The sequence below is a fragment of the Thunnus albacares genome, chromosome 9, assembly GCF_914725855.1.
Source record: "Thunnus albacares chromosome 9, fThuAlb1.1, whole genome shotgun sequence".
Classification (NCBI taxonomy): Eukaryota; Metazoa; Chordata; class Actinopteri; order Scombriformes; family Scombridae; genus Thunnus; species Thunnus albacares.
The window spans coordinates 34,705,321-34,724,780 of NC_058114.1; the positions used below are offsets into that span (position 1 = coordinate 34,705,321).

Consider the following 19,460-nt stretch of genomic DNA (forward strand, 5'->3'; position numbering starts at 1 on the left):
TGATGATTTGGAGCTAAGAAACCAACAGATGAAATGTTAGGAATGAAAAAAAAAAATACTCATGGTATTTTCAAATTATGAGATACAAAATCCAAATTATGATAGTAAGCCAAAAGTCAGACTTTTAAATTCAAAGAGATGCTAAAACAAAATGATACCATGTAAAAATAATAAAAGCCAAAACATTTTGCATGACATTTAAATGTAATAGTTTTGATTTACTCTGAGATTATGATAAAGGAAAGTTGTAATAGATAAAGATAGTAAGGTTAGTTTGACTTAGTACTGTATCTCATAATGTGGACTCAACATTAATGTTGTTATCATTTCAAACTTTACTTTTCTTTCTTTTGTGGCAGAGACAGGCATCCATACTACACAACACACTTAAGTAAAGGCACCTTTTCACAATTTCAACTCTGATAAAATGGCAGAAAAAAAAAGACTTGAGGCAAGGGACCATTTCATTACAGTTATTTACAGTCCTAAACTGACTAGTTATCAGTGGCGTCAGAACAAAATTGATCTGCTCCCTGAAAACTGCTCCTTCCTTCTACATATACATGAAGCAAAAAAAATTCTGTTTATTTTGCTTATGTCTCTACACTGTTTGTGGAGACAAAAAAAATGTATCTCATATTTATGATGTTTTTGTTCTGGGGGATTTATTTTAATACTACAACTACATGAAATACTTACATAACTCAGAATAGGAAGTAATTACATGAAAAAGTATCAATAATCAGCAGTGAAAAAAGATTCAAAAGAGGAGCCACCTCACCTTCTTATTCTACATTCTGTCTCAAAGGGTCAGCTTACACAAGTGCTAAAAATGTGTAAATGTTTCCACAAAATTTTGGAGATCTCCACCAGAGAGATTACTGACACCACCCACAGTGAGCAGTTTTCACGAGGACTATTTATTCAGCAGAAAGTAGTTCCATAGTAAGATCTGTAGATTAGTAAGTAGGACATTATTCTTGGAAACAAACATTGCTGTTGAATTTAAATAAACTTTCAAAAATGAATTTATTTTTCAAAATGTCCCCCAGCAGATTAAACTGAATGCATCTATATTGTACATACCATGAGAGGTAAATGAAATCATTTTTTTTTTTATTTGGGTGAAACTGACACTTTAACCAAACAACTAGAGGGAGAGGAACATATTTAACTGTAAATCCCACTTTAAAATAATTTAACATACTTCTTCATTCAACTGTTGACATGTGTGCATAAATCAAAAGCACTGCTGCAGCTATCATAAATGCTGAGGCACAGTCTGACTCAGCACTGTTATCAACCTACACACTGAAGGAGTTCTCAAACTCTGATTTATTTAAAATCAGAAACATTGGAAGTGAAATATGAGTGAGTTAGACTGTAGTAGCAGTGTCCTGGTAAAGGCTAATATGAGAATCCTGCTGAGTTCTGCAGCGTTACTTCTGTTGGTGCCGACTGTTCCATCTGAAATGCTGATGCTCCGTTTGGAAAAACTCATCCATGCTTTTGCAATTGCAGAGAACAGAAGAGCTGCACTTTTTCCACCTAGTGTGGTGCTACTTTGTATCATCACTCTGGTTTCTGAGGAATGAAGAAGGATTTGGGATCTCTGACTAGAATCTCGGATGGAATACTGACAGTGAGACTCAGATCCTTGGTGGAGGTGGTGATGGAGCAGATGGGGAGGTTGTTTGATGCCATCAGTCGGTTGTGGGGGCCTCCTGAGGTTCCCGATTGACTGAATCATGGGAAGAAAAGAATTGTTTAATTTTGTTTAGAAATTATTTTAGTGAAAACAGTACAGTAAGCTACATATTGTACTAGAACACTGCTATCTTATTCCTTTTATTCTACATGGACATGACTGACAACATATAAAGGTGAAGATGTTAACACACAGATAGATAGATAGATAGATAGATAGATAGATAGATAGATAGATAGATAGATAGATAGATAGATAGATAGATGTTAATGTACCTTCCTCTCGTGCCTTCATGCGGGCGACAAAGTTGTAGCTCTTGTTCCTGCGATAGTTCTCGTAAGGGTCGTCTAGTGACACTCCCACACCTTTATACTGGTCCCATTTATCCCTGATGTCGCCTCCTTTGATGGGGTCCTGGATGCCCTGTTCTTTGGCTCCCAACCCTCCTGAACCACTCCAGCCTACAGCAGGTCAACACAAAAGGAATCAGTGGATACGTGCTACACTACATGCTTCATGTTCCCAAATACAGCCTGTAGATTTCAGGATTGAGAACCTCCACATTAAAAACACATAAAACATTCTTACTGGAAAATATAAACATGCGGCTTATCTTAAAAAAACAAAACAACAAAAGCATACCCATCTTCATCAGCAGCTGATGGCCCTTGTTCTCCTCCCCTAGCCTGTTATCTGCAGTCAGTTTGGAGGGAGGAGCCCCCAACACTGACGAGGAGCTGTAGAGAGCAGGGGAGGTGGTCATCTATACTATTATAAAGTATAAAAATGAAAACACCTCATGAAAGTGCGACAGTGAAGAGGACTTACGGAGGGGAGGAGCTCCTGGATTTGGCGCCACGGCGTCTCTTTCCAGGTGACCGAGAACGAGATCTGGATCTGGAGCGAGAGTGACTTCGAGATGACCTGGATCTACTCCTGGACCTAAAGAAAGGCAGGTTAAGACATGTTAGGCTGAGTGCCTCAAGTTTAAAGCATGGATAGCTTTCACAGAACTTAAAACATAACATTACATGTATCCATTGTCACAAGTTCTGCTTCTGTTTCCGCTGTTCTCAGCTTCAGAAACAAGTTCCTGGAGCTAAATATGGGCAATGCTCAGGAGGTGAAAACCAAGGTCCAGGTTCTTTCAGTGGTTGCTGACAATATTGTCAAACCTGATTGGTTGAGCAGATGTGACATCACATCACAATAAAGACAATTGTTTTCAGTGAAAATAAAAATGGTTCATCCCAAACCAGCTTGATGACTATGCTGGTTCCATGATTTGAAGCCTATTGTCTTGTTCTTTTTTTCCAAAGGCAGTATGGGGGGATGTTTTAGATCATTATCTTTCAGTAGGACAAACCCCTGACCAGATACCAGAAGGTATTACATGGCTCTGCAGGAAGCTGTGTTTGCCTGTTTGGTCCAGGTTGCCTGTCACTTTGTGCAAGTCACCAACTCCGGATCCAGCAAAAGAGTCCCAGACCATCACGCTTCCTCCTCCATGCTTTTATACAGACACAGAGTTGGAACTAAATCAACTCAAGTTGGGACACCTGTAGGAATTGTTTACATCAACTTTCAAGGCTTCATTTACTTCCATTGCTGCAGAAAAGCTGTGAGTTGTTAACCCCTTACTTGATCCCTGAAATTTTACATAATTTTTCAGCTTTTGGTAATCTAAACATTTTTTGTTTGTTTGTTTTTTCACCTCTGGCAGTTTACTGCTTACCTTTGTACCATTTAAGGTTATTCACTGGACTTTCAATAAAAACTGGGAAAACTGAGGTGTTCTGAAACTTTTGACTGGTTGTGTATGCACAGTACAAGTCAAAAGTGGACACACTTTCTCATTCCCTTGAATATTAAAGTGTGTCCAAACTTTTGACTTGTATTGTACATATGTACATATCAGCATAGAGGTAACATACAGACATCTGTGTGTTATGTGTGTGTTTCAGACCTGGATCGTGAGTAGGAGCGGGAGCGGCTGCGGGAGCGAGAGGAACGTGACCGTGACCTGGAGGATTTGGAGGAACGAGAGCTGGAGCGAGATGAAGACCTCCCTCTGCTGCGAGAGCGACTTCTGGAGCGACTGCCTCCACGTCCACTGGAAGGAGTAAACCACAAAGGGAGAGAGGGAGGGGGTTGACAGGTACAGGAAGGAGGAGCAGAAAATTGAAATAATAAACCTGTGGGTCATGTGTCTCCATGCCTTAATACACCAATGGCGACTTCCTCCCTAAAAAAGGCCTTCTGGGTTAACCAGTAACAGACTTTTTTAACCAGATCTATGACCAGAATAAACAAAAGAGGGACATTCCAAAGCCCATTGTGAGAGACGTTTACAAAGCTGTCAACACAAGCTGTAAGCTCTGAATATGCGTCACACAGAAACAGGAAGAGATAGAATTAAAGCTGCAAGCGGCAGTGAACGGACCATTGCACCTCAAGCGCATCGGTGGAAGCAGCAGCCGTGGTGTCACTACTGGAGGTCGTTAACATGGCTCTGAATGTTCAGGATTATCGGACACTGTGTGAATTCGGAAAATATTTCCTGTGTGCAGTACATGTTGCTGGAGATGACATACTGGAAATTGTGTATACGTTTGATGAACTATGTGTCAACAGGCTTCTCTTCCTGTTGCCCATAGGCAACACTACATAACTGAAATATTAATGCAGCAATACATTTACCAGAGGGCAACTGACATGGATATACATGTTTATGAATATTGGACATTGCATGTAGGAGATAACACTTCCTGTGTCCACTATGTGGCTCTAGTGAACACCCACAAATAATACATCATATTGCTGTATATCATGTGTAGACCACACTATGTAAATGTCATTTAATTGGATGATTTTGTCACATGAGGCTGACTTTCTATTGACATCAGGTGGCCCTATGACTATGACTCAATATTGACAAATATACATGTTCAGGCCGTTAGGCCCCTGGCACTTTCGTGCTCGGGTCATAACAAGAGACAAAGATCCAGATGAAGAGGACTCTCACCTGTTGCGTTTCTCTTGTCCCTTTTTCCTCCTGGCTCTCATCTTGGCCCTGAAGAACTCATATAAGCCATTCTGTTCCCAGCCTTCACTGATGGAGGAACAAACCACAGCGATTGAGCATAGCTAATAAAAGTACTGTAACTACAAAGTGGAGAACTTGACGGGAGAAAATTAAGGGATTGAAAGGCCAATAGTGAAAAAGTAGACATTGTATGACTAGGGTGAGTTCCCATAACCAGTTTCATTTCGCATCCAGTTCCAAATTGATAAAATCTCTTCTTTTTATTGGTAATGACCATGTTGTAGGTTTACATGACAAGCATTGCCTATGGTAGATTACATCAGCTGTACATAATTAACATTAATGGCAAACTTTACTTGTAAAAAGGTCAAAATAAAACTCAAGTGTTTTGCAGTGGTTACATCGCTTCTTCAACTCTTTCTTTCAATTACCAAAAAACAATGGCCACTTATGGACCAAGAGGAAAATTCTGATGCATTACCCAAATCACATTTTTAATTTCAGTCAGATTTGTCCTGCAGACAGAGTTGGTGTGTATGTACCTGTTACGGGGTCGATCATGGGATGGAGGGCTGTAGAAAGCTTCCACAGCAGCTAGCAACCGATCACTAGGTGGCATGGGAGGGGGCAGCCGGATGTCTTTAGGATCCAGAGGCTTATAATCACAGTCCTCAAGCTGAGCAATAGACAGTACAGGATCATGAGACATGCAGACCTGGTTTGACTTTTAGTCTGTTAGTGCATATATTTTCTATTTACTAGACAACTTTCAGTTTTGTTACAGTCTTTTCTATTTTGAAAACTACAGTGCTGTGGTAGGTCTGGATCAGCCTCCATTATTATAATCTAATTCTACACAACAAGTTACTGCCATTCTTCTTTCATTCTATTTTCCAAGAGTACCTGTCTGTAAACTACTCACAGTCTTGTAACCTATCTGATCTATAAGCCAAAGAGGCAGTGCTGGATCAGTCTTTACTGTTGTTTTTTCTCCTCTGGTGGCATTTAATCATGCTGGCTTTCTTTTAACAAGGAAGTAACACTGTCAGCTGAGCAGTTTCACAATCTGATAACATTCTGATTTATTTTCATGCCCTTGTCATCAGATCTGAGGTAGGTGATTTACTTTGACTAGTGGAGCCATGAGACCAGCTGGCAGGTCAAAGTAGGGCACGTTGGGCACCAGACTGGGGTCATCTTGGACCGGATGCTGCCGATGACGGATGTGGGGTGAATGGCCGTTGAAGCCGTGGGGGGGTGGGCCAAAATCTGGGTGTTGGCTTCCACCCCACGGAGGATGATCAGCCCCCATACCTGGGGGAGGGAGCCTCTGATTGGGATGGTGGTGGGGAGGAGGAGGAGGAGGACCTGGCATGTCTAGTAAACGGTAGTGAATGCAGTTAGATGTGCGGAAACAGGCAGCTTTAGAGCAGAGTTGCTGATCAATAACATTGTTTTTCTGCGCTCACCTCCGGGATAATCTCCCTGAGCGTAGTCAAAGCGGTGTGGGGTGTATGGCGGCCTGTCGTAGTGGTGTCTTGGAGGAAAGTCGTCCTGCATGAAGCGTGGCGGGAAGCGTCCAAAATTGTGTGGTGGTGGGGGGGGCTGGTTGAAAGGAGGTGGCTGCTGGTGGGGAGGGAATGGCCCTCTGAAATGGGGAGGTCTCTGTGAAAATCCAAGTTAGACAATACAATAATTCATGTAAATGAGCACAGTCACATTCAGACTCAGATACACTGTAATTAAAGATGGTAAATGTCTAGTGAACAATGCAATACAATAAAAACTGGTAAAAAAAATCATAGCAAAGCAATTTAAATCACATGCCTGCATGCGTGGAGGAAATGGGGGCTCCCTCTGGCCCCAGGGGGGCTGGTCAGGCTGGTTCCCCCATGGTGGCTGCTGGTCATATGAGTTCCAAGAGGGGGGGCCTGGGTCAGACCCACCTGGACCACTCCAGGGGCCTCCTTCTCTGGGTGGACCTCCACTCCAGTTCCCTGGGTCCCTCTGTTCATTCCACATCCCTTCATGGCTGTTCCAAGGAGGACAAGGAGGGGGAGGCTGGTTTGGGTCAAAAGGAGGCTGGGGAAAGACAACAGTCAGAAAGTAGGTGAGAGTTGCTTGTTGCCTGAGGTGACACATAAACCACACAAACTCCAACATGATGCTGTGATATTGTTGCATGAAGCACAGACACACAGACTTTTAAATGGGAGCCGGCGCTTGAATAGAGGAGACATTGCCATTTTTGTGTTGTTTTAAATAAAACGTTAAAATGTTCACACTCCTTTGTAACTGTTTATTCATGTAACTAACTGTGTTGCTTTCATAAAGCCATGATTATTCAAAGCTCCATCAGATTGAAGATTTTGAATAATCAGCTTAAGCAAGGCTCAGCATCTGACAGAGCTTTGAATAATCGATATGGCTTTATGAAATCAATACAGTTAAAAGTCATGTGAAAAAACATTTGGAAAACAGTGTGAACATTTTATTTAAAATATTTAAACATTCAAAAAAACAGCACTGTCTCCTCTATTCAGCTGAGTCTTGTGATTGGTTTGCTCGATCAATGTGAAAGCGCCTTTATGTGCCCTTCCCTGCAATGTTACTGCTTTCATTCACAACACAGCCGTACCAGCGTCTTTCTGAAATGTTATTTGGTCTTGAGGTGGGAAATTGGCGTTACAGATTTCCCTGAACATCGACTCCTGCTCCCATTCACACATGATCCCATGCAGGAAATGTTCCTGAACATTTCGGGGACAGACTGCGTGTGTGAAAGGGGCTAATAAAATACGATTCAGGAAGTCCTGTTGAAGCTACAGATTAATTTGTTTAAAGACTCTAAAGATCAGATGCCAAAAACACCACACAGCAGTTTGTAACACTCACAGACAGGATTTTACAACTCTGACCACTATCCCACAGCTACTACATTGCCCTACTACACTGGTCATCTTCATCACACAATATAAACCCACTGATGATTGAACATGTGGAGCTGGCTGATTTGAAACTCACGATATGCGTCCTTGTAAATTTGACCATTTATAGTTTAGAATACATTTTCTTTGGGATGTTAGGTAGAGGTGATGGATAGCAGAGATCAGCCACCACCTTCCTGTCCAAACCCTACTGAGCTGCTGCATCTCAAAGCACCTACAAACACAGACTGAAGAAAGTATGCACACGCTCACACAGACTTTTACCGGCTGGTTGGGGTTCCAGGGACCCATGTGCTGGGGGTCATACCACGCAGGCTTGTTGGAGGGGATATCTGAGGGACCACTGGGGTTGCTGGGGTCCTGAGGTCTGGATGAAGCTCCATCAAACTCCCCTGGAGGAGGACCTGGCATGGGAGGCTTCACATCCCCTGCACACAACACACATACAGACACATTACAGCAAAAAACATAAACACACATACATGTACTTGCCCAATTTAGACCAGAGGCCTGTATCACAAAGCGAGTTCAACTCAGTTTGGCTCTCTTTGGGTTACCTGGCTTCACTGAGCCGCGTAACACACTGGTGATCCCGAATAACTGGTATCATAGACCTGGCTATCAACTGGCTCTGATAACTCTGGATTTACCCTTCTAACTCTGAGCATATTCACATGAAAGAGGCAGAGTTCTTAAAGGGGACATGTTCTATATCTTTAATCTGGGGCTCTACTGAAATATATTTGCATGATTTACAGTTTAAAAAAACTTGTGTAGGAATTATTATACATGTCATTTTAAATACATTTGGCATTTTCAACATGTTCAGTAATATACAGTGAATATTTTTGCTGTTTGTCTTTTTGATTAACTATTATTAGTATATGAGATACATTTTAAAAAGTTAAAAGAGAGGAGAAGAACAGTAGTTAATGCCTGATGAAATCTACTTGACCAAAATGTTATAATTAAAATGTATATGCTGTTAATAATTAATACTGTGAGGATTTAATTCTCTAATAAAAGAAAACAGTGGGTATATTTTGTATTTCCAGTTATCATCACAAAGTCACCTCATGAGCTAAAGTGCTGGAATGTAACAGGTATCTATACTGTAAGGAATCCTGGAGGCACTGAAGGAAATTAAGTGTTATTAAAACACAGCTATTACTGTTCTTCATTGTGTATTAAGAGTGATAAACTATCCCTGTTTTTTAGAAGCTCTGTTTCAAACCCAGAGCGAACTCATGGAGAGCCTGGAACAGCAAACTCATTGTACTAATCAAAAAAAATATCTATTGCTCTTATAAACTCTTTATAAGAGTATTTGCAGTATATCCCTGTCAGGATTTTGTCGGAATGATTTTTCCAGTGATGTGTCAGTCAGTAGTCGAGCCATTTGAGCCAATCCTCTGAAGTTAATGTGTTCTGAAGCAAATTAACCCTTCACCATAGGTTACCATGGTGATCTACCCCAGTTAAAAGTGAGCCAGCTTTGTGATACTGGAAAACCACAGGCCCTTGGTCACAGACAAACCTATTCAGCAAAGCTAAGAGGACAAGATGAAAACATCTAGAAAACTGTTGAGTGGTTATTATCTTTTGTAGTTCTATGCAAGTGTGACATGATTTTTCTTAATGAGAAAGTTTAAAATTGAATAAGAATGTGACTGGAGTGTAATAATGTTCGGGTCATTAGCATTTTGGTTTTGTTGTCATTTAAACAATAACTCTGGTTTCCTGTATCAGGCTGTGCCTCTGGTTTTATTACATGTGTCTTCTCACCAGCTTGTGTAGTCATAGGAGGGGCCTTTTCAGGCTCTGTGGGGATAGCCAGCTGTGCTACAGGGGCAGGCTGCGGCTGTGGCTGTGACTGCGGCTGTGGCTGTTGCTTCAGGCTGGCAACAAACTCTTCATGCTGGGTCTTCAAAGCCTGGATCTGCTGCTGGAAGGCCAGCTGGATCGGCTGCACCACCGCAGCGTACTCCGTTATCAGAGATGCCTGAGAGGACAAGGGTGAGTGAAATCTGAGACTCTGACAGTGTTATCAGTGAATGAAAATCACTAAGGGCCTGATTTTTATCATGCAAGCGCAGCAACAAGCGCAAAGCGGTATATCTTGAGTGCATGGACTACCTCCAAGTACACCTGCTATTTTGGTTCATGTATGTGCAGCAGCGCAAAGTGCACAAGGCCTGGGTGAAATAGATTATATATCAGAGGGTGTGGTGATCAGCCAGTCCCATCTCTGGTCTCACAGGTCTGAGCTAAGTGCAGTGAAGAACAACATTAGCTCAACAAATGGAAAGATGCTTCTTCAGGAAATCATATTGCTGTCTGGAGGTGCAGATGCACAATGTGAACACAAAGCAGCACACATATGCAGCATGAGGTGGATGGTGTGGATTTTTTAATGATTTTTTCAGTTAATCATAGCACCATGATAAAAATTAATTAAAAATGTTGTGAAGCAGTTTATATGATCATATCAATCCAATGCTATTTCAGCTTTACTTCTACTGAATTTCAAAAATTATCACATCATACTGTCATTGATGTGACAACAGCATTTGCACAGAGGTGCATTTAAGCAATAAAATATTACACTACTTTGGCTAAAAATAAAATCAGGAGGGAGGCATTGGCACACAGGATTGATAAGCCTACTATAATCAGATGTCTCCCACTTATATATACCAACCAGTCTTATGTGAGAAGAGATGTGTGTAGCTATTTTGTAGCAGCAAATTTCGAGGTCAGAAAAATACCAAACTGCCATAGCACTGTTTGTGTTGGTCACTGTGCCTTCAAAATTGGGCCCTAACTGTTCATCTACTCACCTGGTACTGGCCGAGGCCCAGTGCTGGATTCTGGAGCTGCTGAATTGTCTCCTCATCAAAATACCCATTCTTCTCCCAAAGCTGCAACAACTGTGAAGGAAGGGGAGGATGGGAATCATCAAAGAAAAGTGACTTTAGACTCAGGGTACAGATCATTTCTAGCTTTCCAATTCAATAAATGAAGAGCAGAACAAGCAGAAACTGACGAGGAACTTTTATTCACCAAAGCTGTATATTTAGTACGCATTTGTATGAATGAGTATTAGACTGCTGCACTGTCTGTTGATATAAGCATGTGGTTGACACTATAAGATACACTCCAGTCAGTGCAGCTGACATGATGACATTCACTATACCATAACATCACTAATGTTTTTTGAGGGGAAGTCTTTACACTGGTGACTCAAATTCCATTCAAGTTCATGTGAATGTGTTTAATTCTAATTATTCTGTGTTGAGTTTCAATGAATTATGATTTTTATTTTATTGCCAAGAAATACTCTTATAATCTTTCACTTCTGGGGGCTAGAAAAAAGAGTTCAAGATGTTGAAAATGGACATGGATTAAAATCCAAACCCACACTCTTCTGATCCTAGTACAGTATGTATGTGCTTTTAATCTGCAGGTGTTTACCCTGGTGATCTTCTGCTGCTTCTCCTCCTCGACAGCCAGGAAGCTGGTGCAGTAGATGGGAACCACAACTTTCTGCAGGGCTGCCAACAAATCCTTCTGCTGTTTCCGCTGGCTAGGATGATACATTACAATACACATCGCATTACAAGAAGGAATGCTGCCCACATTATAAATCCTTTTTAAATGCCCAAATAAGTTACTTTATACAAGATTTCATAATTGGACCAGGGTTGCATCTAAAGGTTATTTTTATTATTGGTCAATGTCCACATATATGTAAAAGTTTAAGTTAATTAATTAGCAATGGATGCCAAACAGCCAAAAGCTATGCTATTTGTTCAATGTTTGATACCACTGTACAAACACAGTACATGGTTTTAATTCTTGTGTAGGTATGTGTTCTTGAATCAGAGTTCATGTTATTGCAGGTGTAATAAGGAAATATAACACTACCTAACAGGCTGATTATATTACTCCTCTAATCAACTCAGTGTAGGAATAAAGTGATCCAGATGTGTTTATGTATGTATTTAGGCTTGTGTACCAGTGATGGAGAACATCATTGGTTAAATAGATGAGATGTAGGCGGAGCTCAAAATGTGCTCCATCAGCAGTGATGCGGTTGCGAAGATGTGATGTCATCAGTTCACAGTGCTGCGGAGTCTTGGCATTGTTGAACATCCAGTTCTTACCAGCCTGAAAGACAGAAAAACACATGAATGAGATGTAAAGCTGTTCTTCAACTATTTTGGACGCACATAAGCAACCCTGAAAGAATCTCCATTATGTTGGGCTTACAGAGATGGCATCTTTGGTGCAGGTGTCTATAATGGGCTGCAGCAGGTTGTCAAACTCGGTGATGTCCAACTGAGTTTCCAGCAGCAATTTTTGGGTTTGCTGCTCCATAGCCAGAGCTATGGCTGCAGTCACTTGTTCCTACATTGAGAAAGGCAGAGAGAAATGCATCAGGGTCATTCCATACCAACTCACCTTGGACCTCCTAGTTCATGTCATGGATTTCCTTGAAAAAATGAATGTAAAAACCTCTGTTAAATTCATGGGACCATGCAAAATCCTATAGCTCTACTCAAATACTTTTTTAGTTGAATGAATTTTTCAAGTTTGGCCCTCTGATCTATATTTCATCATTTTTGCAATTCTTTGTACGTGTATTCTAAGCCTCACCGATTGCTTATTTTTCACTGGATTGGGTTGAAGTTTTTACACAATTTTTTTTTCAAAAAAATCCATGACATGAACTGGGAAATGTTCCGAATTCTGGGTGAGTTGTCATGGAATGACCCATCAGAAAACCCTATCAACCACTCTTCCTCAGCCTGCCCGTTCTCTTGTTGTTCCCTGAATTGTAACAGGAGTTAACAGAAAGTAACAGGGATAGATACAACAGACTTTAACAGTGAGGATGTATTCACAGGTATTTAATTCACCCGCATAACTTCTGATCCATGTTACAGGATTACTCTTCTGTACATGTTGTAATTTAATCAAATTAATTAGACTTAAATACAGCACATGCAGTTGGGTTTATTCATTTGGTAAAAAATATCTCTCAGAAAGAATTAGTCTTGCCACCACACAAAGCCCTTCCCTGACTTACTTCTCCTTTCTGGCTGGCTACTCAGACATTCATTGGACTCCCCAGCAGAAAAAAGAAAAAACTAACAAAAAGGATAAATAAATCATCCTTGAGGGGAGGATATCCTCTGTGCCAGATTTATTTATTGGTTTCTTTCTTGCTTGGTACCTGTCTGAGTGTATGCATATGCTGCTCCTGCTGCTGCAGATTCCATTGGCTCTGTTGGATAAGCTCATCGATAGAAGGCGTAGCAGGTGGAGCAATTGGAGGCGGAGCAATCATCTGTATTTGTGGAGGGGGCATATCAACCACATCTTTGGCACCTGGGTTGTACATGTCTGCAAAGACAGCAGCAGAGAACATGACAATCAGGACGTTTGGTAAAGTTTTGATTTCAGGGCTGGAGCTGGGAGGGTTTATGCTGTACAACTGCTGACATCATGCAGATGCCCAAAGAGAAAGATGTATTGCATAAATAATATACATGGTAGATATTGTGTTGTTTGTTAATAAAAAAAACATTTTTAATCAAAGTGACCTCTAAAGCTCAAATAACATGAAAAAGCTTACGCACAGCAAGCAGATGAAACGTTCCAGGGACACAGCAGAAGAGCGAACAAAAGTTAAAGACATGCAACCACTACTGTCAATCCTAACCCCTGACTACTGCAGAAACAGCTGCTGCTGAAAAGAAACATGTTGGCATTAAACAACAGAAGCACCAAGGTTTCCAAACATAACCCGGAAATATTAGATTACTCAACTACAGCCGGGCTGCACAATTAGATGAAAAAGGTGGCAATATTTTGCTACAGATCAAGCAGTGAGTCACAAAATACTTTAGTATAATTAAACACATATTCTAACCAGGGATGTTGATCATATCAGCCATGTAACACCTGGTCAATTTCTGATCCTTTTTCTTTTCTTTTTTTTTTGTGCTGCAACATTGTGTTGAAACATACAAAACTGGAAAGGGATGGCAGACACTTGGTATAAAAAGATTTAGGCCTCTAGTGTGACAGCAGAGTAGGATAGCAGAAGAAGACCGAAAGGTGGAGTTGATTAAAAACAATGAGCTATGCGGGTTGTCTCTCTATATAGTATATATAATATTTAAAAATCACATTTCACTGTCAGCAGTATTGCATTTTATCCACACTTATTTTAGTCTTAATTTACTATATAGTAGTCATAAAGCGACGTTCTGTTCATTCTGCTGTAACTACATGTTTCTCTTACATCAGGCAGGGTATCTGTATAATATTATAGGGACTGAGTCTGTGCATTCTATCCGGAGGCTTTCCAGATAACAGAGAGAGAAGCTGAATATTCATAACACATCCACATCAGGATCGACACACCGGCCCAGCAGTGTGTGCCAGTGCAAAGAGACGAACACACCAAGCCATTATCAGCCACTGCTGCCACTTTATCGTTATGAAACTAGGCCTGAGACTGGTAGTGAAACCCAATTTTTCCAAGAACTGAGATAATTATGCAGATACTTGTGTCATGAACCCAACATTTGCACTTTTGTTGAAATCATGCAGCCTTTACACTACAGCTGCCCTCTGAATCGTCAGCAGAATTACTCCAGAGACAGATCAAACTACAAGGCTTACTTAAAGACAAATCACCAGGCTCCTCCTTCTGTTTGACTGGTCAAACTGATTCAAGGAGGAGGATTAGGCCCATTTTTATAAGCACCATTAAGATATTCCAGAGATATCTCCAATCAGGCTTAATACAACAAAACAGCACAAACTCAAAAAGAAAATATACTAACATAAAAAAGCAACGGATTACAAACAAAAGAGCGTTCATGCACAAGTGTGATAATGTCCAGCAAAAAGGTGCAAAAACAAAATATGACTTTCCAACTGAAATTTTGAATTCATCTGACAAATCTGGTTCCCAATAAATACCTTCAGATTTATACTCCTCCCCATCGTGGGTAGAGGGATCTAAGTGGAGAGAAGCAAACTTTAATGCATTTCAGTGATATTACATGACTGACAGAAGAATTCCATGCAACCCTGCACAACACTGTGTTATTTCCAGGCTGTTGGCCATCTGACCAACCATCAGTGACCAAAGCCTAGCTGCTTGGACTGCATCTCCATCAGCAAGTGACATTAATAAAAAAAAACTATAAATACACTACAGTTAAATAACTTCACTGATTTTATCCTCTTCCTCTCCCTCAAATCAATTGCTTCAGTGAATTAAAATTGCATGTACACTATTTTACCCTTTTATTTGGTGTTTAGTGTTCCCTTTTATTTTCCACATTTCGTATTTCCTTGTCCTAATTTTTGTAATAATTTATATATGTCCCTTTTAGCCTGGGGAGCTAAGTTCTGTTGCTTATATTATGATAAGAAGGGTGCAACTAATTATGTCCCTGACAAGGACTGGTGTGATTGACAGTTTTTCATTTAGCCTTGCTGGCATCTTGCTTAAATGGAGTGAAGGCAGTAGGTCAGTAGGTCATAAGAGGCGGCAGGTCTTCAGCTGAATCTCTATCAGCTGATAATCAAACAGCAGCGGGTGGCAGAGGTCCTGTGATTAACTTCAATTTCATCTTTAAGCATTGGCAGATACAGTACAGTAGAGTTGCAACGATTAGTCACTTAATTGATTAGTCGATCAACAGAAAATTATCGGCAATTATTTTGATAATCAAATTAACTGTCAATTTAAAAGTCAGTTTTTAAGCAAAAATGCCATTTTGCTGCATTTTCAAACTGAGTATATATTTGAGTTTTAGACATTTGGTCAGAGAAAATAAGATATCTGATAACCTCAGGCTGTAAGAAATTGTGATGTTTTCTGAAATTTCTAGATCAAGTGATTAATCAAGAAAATAATCGTTAGTTGCAGCCCTAGTAGAGACCTAAGATTTGACTGACTAGCATCAACTGTTGTTGACATCATGTGTCTACACACTGCTTGTCTGGTTGTTAGGGAATGCAGGACCCTGATGAACCTCTGGTGACACAACCAGCAGGTTGTGTTATTTACTGGATGAACACATGGTTGGGCTCATAAACACAGCGGTGCATTACTATGCAGATGTTGCACAGACTTCTTGAGTTTTTAATTCAACTGATATTTTCTGCTTTTGCACTTTTAACAAACACTACTTAGTTGTGCAGATGTAAGCTTCTCACATACAGTGAGAAGAGAATATGCATTCAGCTCTGACCTACCTGTACCTACCATGACGGATACATACATATACACACACTACATCTCATTTGGTGCACAGGATAGAGGATACAAATAAAGTAGATATCAAATATTAAAAGAAAATTCCAGTTTACTACAACATTGGTCTTATTTTTGAACCTTTGGCCATCATTTCTATCACTTATGATAACATTTCTATCACTTATGATATCATTGTACTCAAACAGGTAACTGTTAGATTTCTCAACAAAGTCCAACATTATTACTACTGGTAGGAATGATAGCCAAAAAACTACCACAGTAAGACCCAGTTTGTATGAAACCAGAATTTACTTTTAAAGATGTGAACTAGGCCAGACATTTTCAGTCACAGCTAACAACTTGGTTTCTGCTACAAAGCCACAAGGGATGAGTCTGAATTCATGTCACCGAGTCATGGTGCTCAACAGGTTTAGGAGATCATTTACTAGATCACAGATTTAGGAACGTGGTTCTTGTTTACGGGCTGGGTACTGTGGTATGCAATACCTGAATTTGGTTACAGATTCCTACTTATACATGCTTCTTACAATAACCTACTTTAATGAGCAATGTTTCATAAAAGTTTTTATAACTGTCTTAATTAATACAGCTGTACATGAACTTCAGGTGGGTGGTATGAATAAAATCCTCTATCATGATGTATGCACTTTTACACTGTATATGATTAAATCCTATCCACACAGGTATGAATACCTGACATATCAAAGTATTAAGTCAAATGTAGAAATTATATTGCAATCCAATATTTCCATTAAGCAGTCCTGCTCATTGATTTTCAATATTAGCTATGTTCCATTTGGTCGTGTCAGCCGGCCAGTTATTATGTATCAACAAGGCAGAGAGGTGTCCACCACTAAATACAATTAACTATAAAATTGACCACATTCTTCTTCATGATTCTTTGAATCATGGAATATCTGATAAAAGTTAAGAAAAAGAAAAACCCGTTGTCATTGGATGCCAACCGTGGGTACTTGACTGTTTAGTGCTACAGACACAATTTACAATTTAATCTGTCCTAAAACCATATTGAGGGTCCATACCCAGATCCACTCAAAATAAAGATTCGCTCTTTCAAATAAAGAGTGAATTCCAAGTTGGATTCAGTTCAGCACAGATCAGCTCCATGTGGATTTGCGGTGAAAATGCGGCCTAGAAGATGAAGGCAGCTTGTGGTTGCACTGCTGCTCCATTGAGAACACAGCTGTAACTGTGAGGAGGTATATTGTTTGCTTGGTAGGGATGCTAGTAAAGTAGGCTTTGGATGCCTATAAACAAAAAGAAAAAAAAAACACTCTAAAACAGAATACACATTATTAATATGATCCTGGAGAGTTCAATTAACAGTTTATTACTGCTTATTAACCTGGTCTTTTATTCTACAATAAAAGCTTTCTTTGATTATTTTCATTGATTTCTTATAGGCTTCTATAGTTCTGGGAAGAACCTATTAATCTTTAATACCAGATGAACTGAACATTCCAATATCATACAAATATCTATGTGAAAATTCTGGTTTTAGAGTGGACTGTCCCTTTAACTACATACGCTGCTGTTGCTCCATAGCAAGCTTGCACTTGTAGTAGCTGAAGTATTCTCCTCCAAAGAGGAAGGAGAACTTAGGGTTGTCCTTCTGTTTCTCCATTGTCATCTTTTCAAACTCTGGCCCGTTCCGAGCGACAAACTGGGCCAGCTTGTCAATCACATTCCTCAGCTCTTGATCTGCACAAGGACAGAAAAGAAGAGGAGAAAAATACAATCAGAGCTCAGAAATAAAAGTGATCACCCACTGCATGATTAAGGATGGGTCACAATTTTTCAAGTCTTTCTTAAAACAACAGTCAGGTGCCCAAATGAACATTGAAATAGTTTTTTCTTGCATAATCTTATCTCCTGTCCATACCGACCATTAGAAGATCCCTTCATAATGCACTTACAATGTAAGTGATGGGGGACAAATCCACAGTCCTCCTTCCATGTAAAAATGTATTTAAAATGTATCTGAAGCTAATATGAAGCTTCAGCGTCCAAATGAGTCAAATCAAGTAGATATCTTTCAACGTTACAGTCTTTTTAGTGCCAAAGTCCCTCTTTTTGTTACTATACTTCCACCGCAGCTCAACAGAGAAACACTGTCTGAGGAAATACAAAGAGGGAATTTGATGCTAAAAAGACTGTAAATGTTGCAGATATCCACTTGATATGACTAACTCAGACTGCTGAAGCTTCATACAAGCTTAAGATCAACTTTTAAATGTGTCTTTGCACAAAATGAAAAGTGAGAAAAAGTTGAAAAATTGTAAACCTATCCTTTAAAAAGTTAGAACTCTGATTCATATCCTGATAGCGTGAAGTGACACACCTTCTTGCTACTTTTGTACAACAAGATAAATACAAACACATAGTTTTAAATGAAGATCAAAAATAGAACATCAAAAGCAACAATATATAGAAAACTTTTTTTACTTCACGTCGTACAAATTGAACAACGACAGTCCACGCAGCGGATGGGACTGTCCTGAACGATCGTAATCTATAGTCTGCTTTCACACACAGCACTGTCTGTAGGGTACGCGGTGATCATGTTACATACAGTAATATGACCCATTTTTACATTACTTAACTATATCGATAACGGCACCAAATTTATAAACAAAAAAAGAAAAGGAAACTGCCAACTTAGCTGTGGACATTAGCTAAGTAAAAAAAAGAACCAACGAACTAGCTAGCCATTACCCAGCTATTCACACATCATTATTCATACTGCTTAGTTGCAAAGGTGTAAGCTGCAAAAATACCTGCAAGATAGCTACAAACGTGTCTAACGTTAGTCAGCGGCTCTGTTAGCTGTGGTATACATGGATGTATGGTTTTATACAAAAGGAGCTCCGGGTAGCATGAGTGCTAGCGAACGCTCAATAGAAACCATACAACGGTGCAGCGTCACACTCACCTTCGGGGGGGTTGGGGATATCCATGTTTGGCTTCAGTTACAGCGAACCCGCTGAAGCTTAATATAAAGTCCAGAAATCAGTCAACTCGCTCTGTATTTCACTAAATGGTTGATACAAATTGACAAAAACCACTTGCATGGACACTGTTACACCGGAAGTATTATGATACAGAAACAGCGCCACGAAAGTAACTGTCTGATTTGTCTACAGCGCCGCGTGCGGGGAGCAGGGGGATGATCGCGTCACTGTTTTACTCTCGTTTCTTTGTTTTTCGCTGAGAAATGTAGTAGTCATATGTATGCATGGAGCCGGCTTTTTTCACAACAGCTAAGATTAATGCGGATAGTTTTCACTGTCTGTCCCATAGCTAGGCTATGCAGTCTATGGCCTGGACTTCAGACAGGAATATTTTAATAATTTAATAATAATAGAGGTATGTGTATGCAAGTGCTACACTGTGCTTCATTTGGCTGACGCCTAACTTCTTCTCGTTCTT

General features: G+C 40.0%; 1 protein-coding gene across 4 annotated transcripts; it reads right to left on the reverse strand.

Moving 5' to 3' along the window:
* Nucleotides 1–462: 462 nt before the first annotated feature.
* Nucleotides 463–19,145, reverse strand: LOC122988476 (calcium homeostasis endoplasmic reticulum protein). Of its 4 annotated transcripts, none has more exons than XM_044360800.1 (20): nucleotides 18,964–19,145; nucleotides 17,559–17,732; nucleotides 14,702–14,740; nucleotides 12,942–13,111; nucleotides 11,975–12,112; nucleotides 11,721–11,872; nucleotides 11,177–11,288; nucleotides 10,543–10,632; nucleotides 9,488–9,704; nucleotides 7,955–8,130; nucleotides 6,582–6,836; nucleotides 6,224–6,419; nucleotides 5,881–6,131; nucleotides 5,297–5,430; nucleotides 4,734–4,820; nucleotides 3,675–3,821; nucleotides 2,537–2,650; nucleotides 2,351–2,445; nucleotides 1,984–2,169; nucleotides 463–1,741 (listed from the first exon to the last, which is right to left on the reverse strand). In XM_044360800.1, exons 1-20 carry the CDS (start codon nucleotides 18,986–18,988, stop codon nucleotides 1,704–1,706), a joined length of 2,796 nt encoding a protein of 931 aa, XP_044216735.1. In that variant the 5' UTR covers nucleotides 18,989–19,145; the 3' UTR covers nucleotides 463–1,703. The 4 variants fall into 4 exon arrangements, with proteins under 4 accessions (XP_044216735.1, XP_044216736.1, XP_044216737.1 ...); XM_044360801.1 differs by having other exon boundaries at nucleotides 7,967–8,130; nucleotides 18,964–19,144; XM_044360802.1 differs by lacking the exon at nucleotides 14,702–14,740.
* Nucleotides 19,146–19,460: the final 315 nt, after the last annotated feature.

Bases quoted from the DNA above. Each gene is read 5' to 3' on its own strand.
- LOC122988476 (XM_044360800.1), bottom strand. From the start codon at position 18,988: ATGGATATCCCCAACCCCCCCGAAG. The intron at 10,633-11,176 runs GTAAACACCTGC...CTTCCTTCACAG, and splicing joins AGCAGCAGAAGATCACCAGG to TTGTTGCAGCTTTGGGAGAA. The intron at 6,420-6,581 runs GCATGTGATTTA...GGATTTTCACAG, and splicing joins CATTTCCTCCACGCATGCAG to AGACCTCCCCATTTCAGAGG.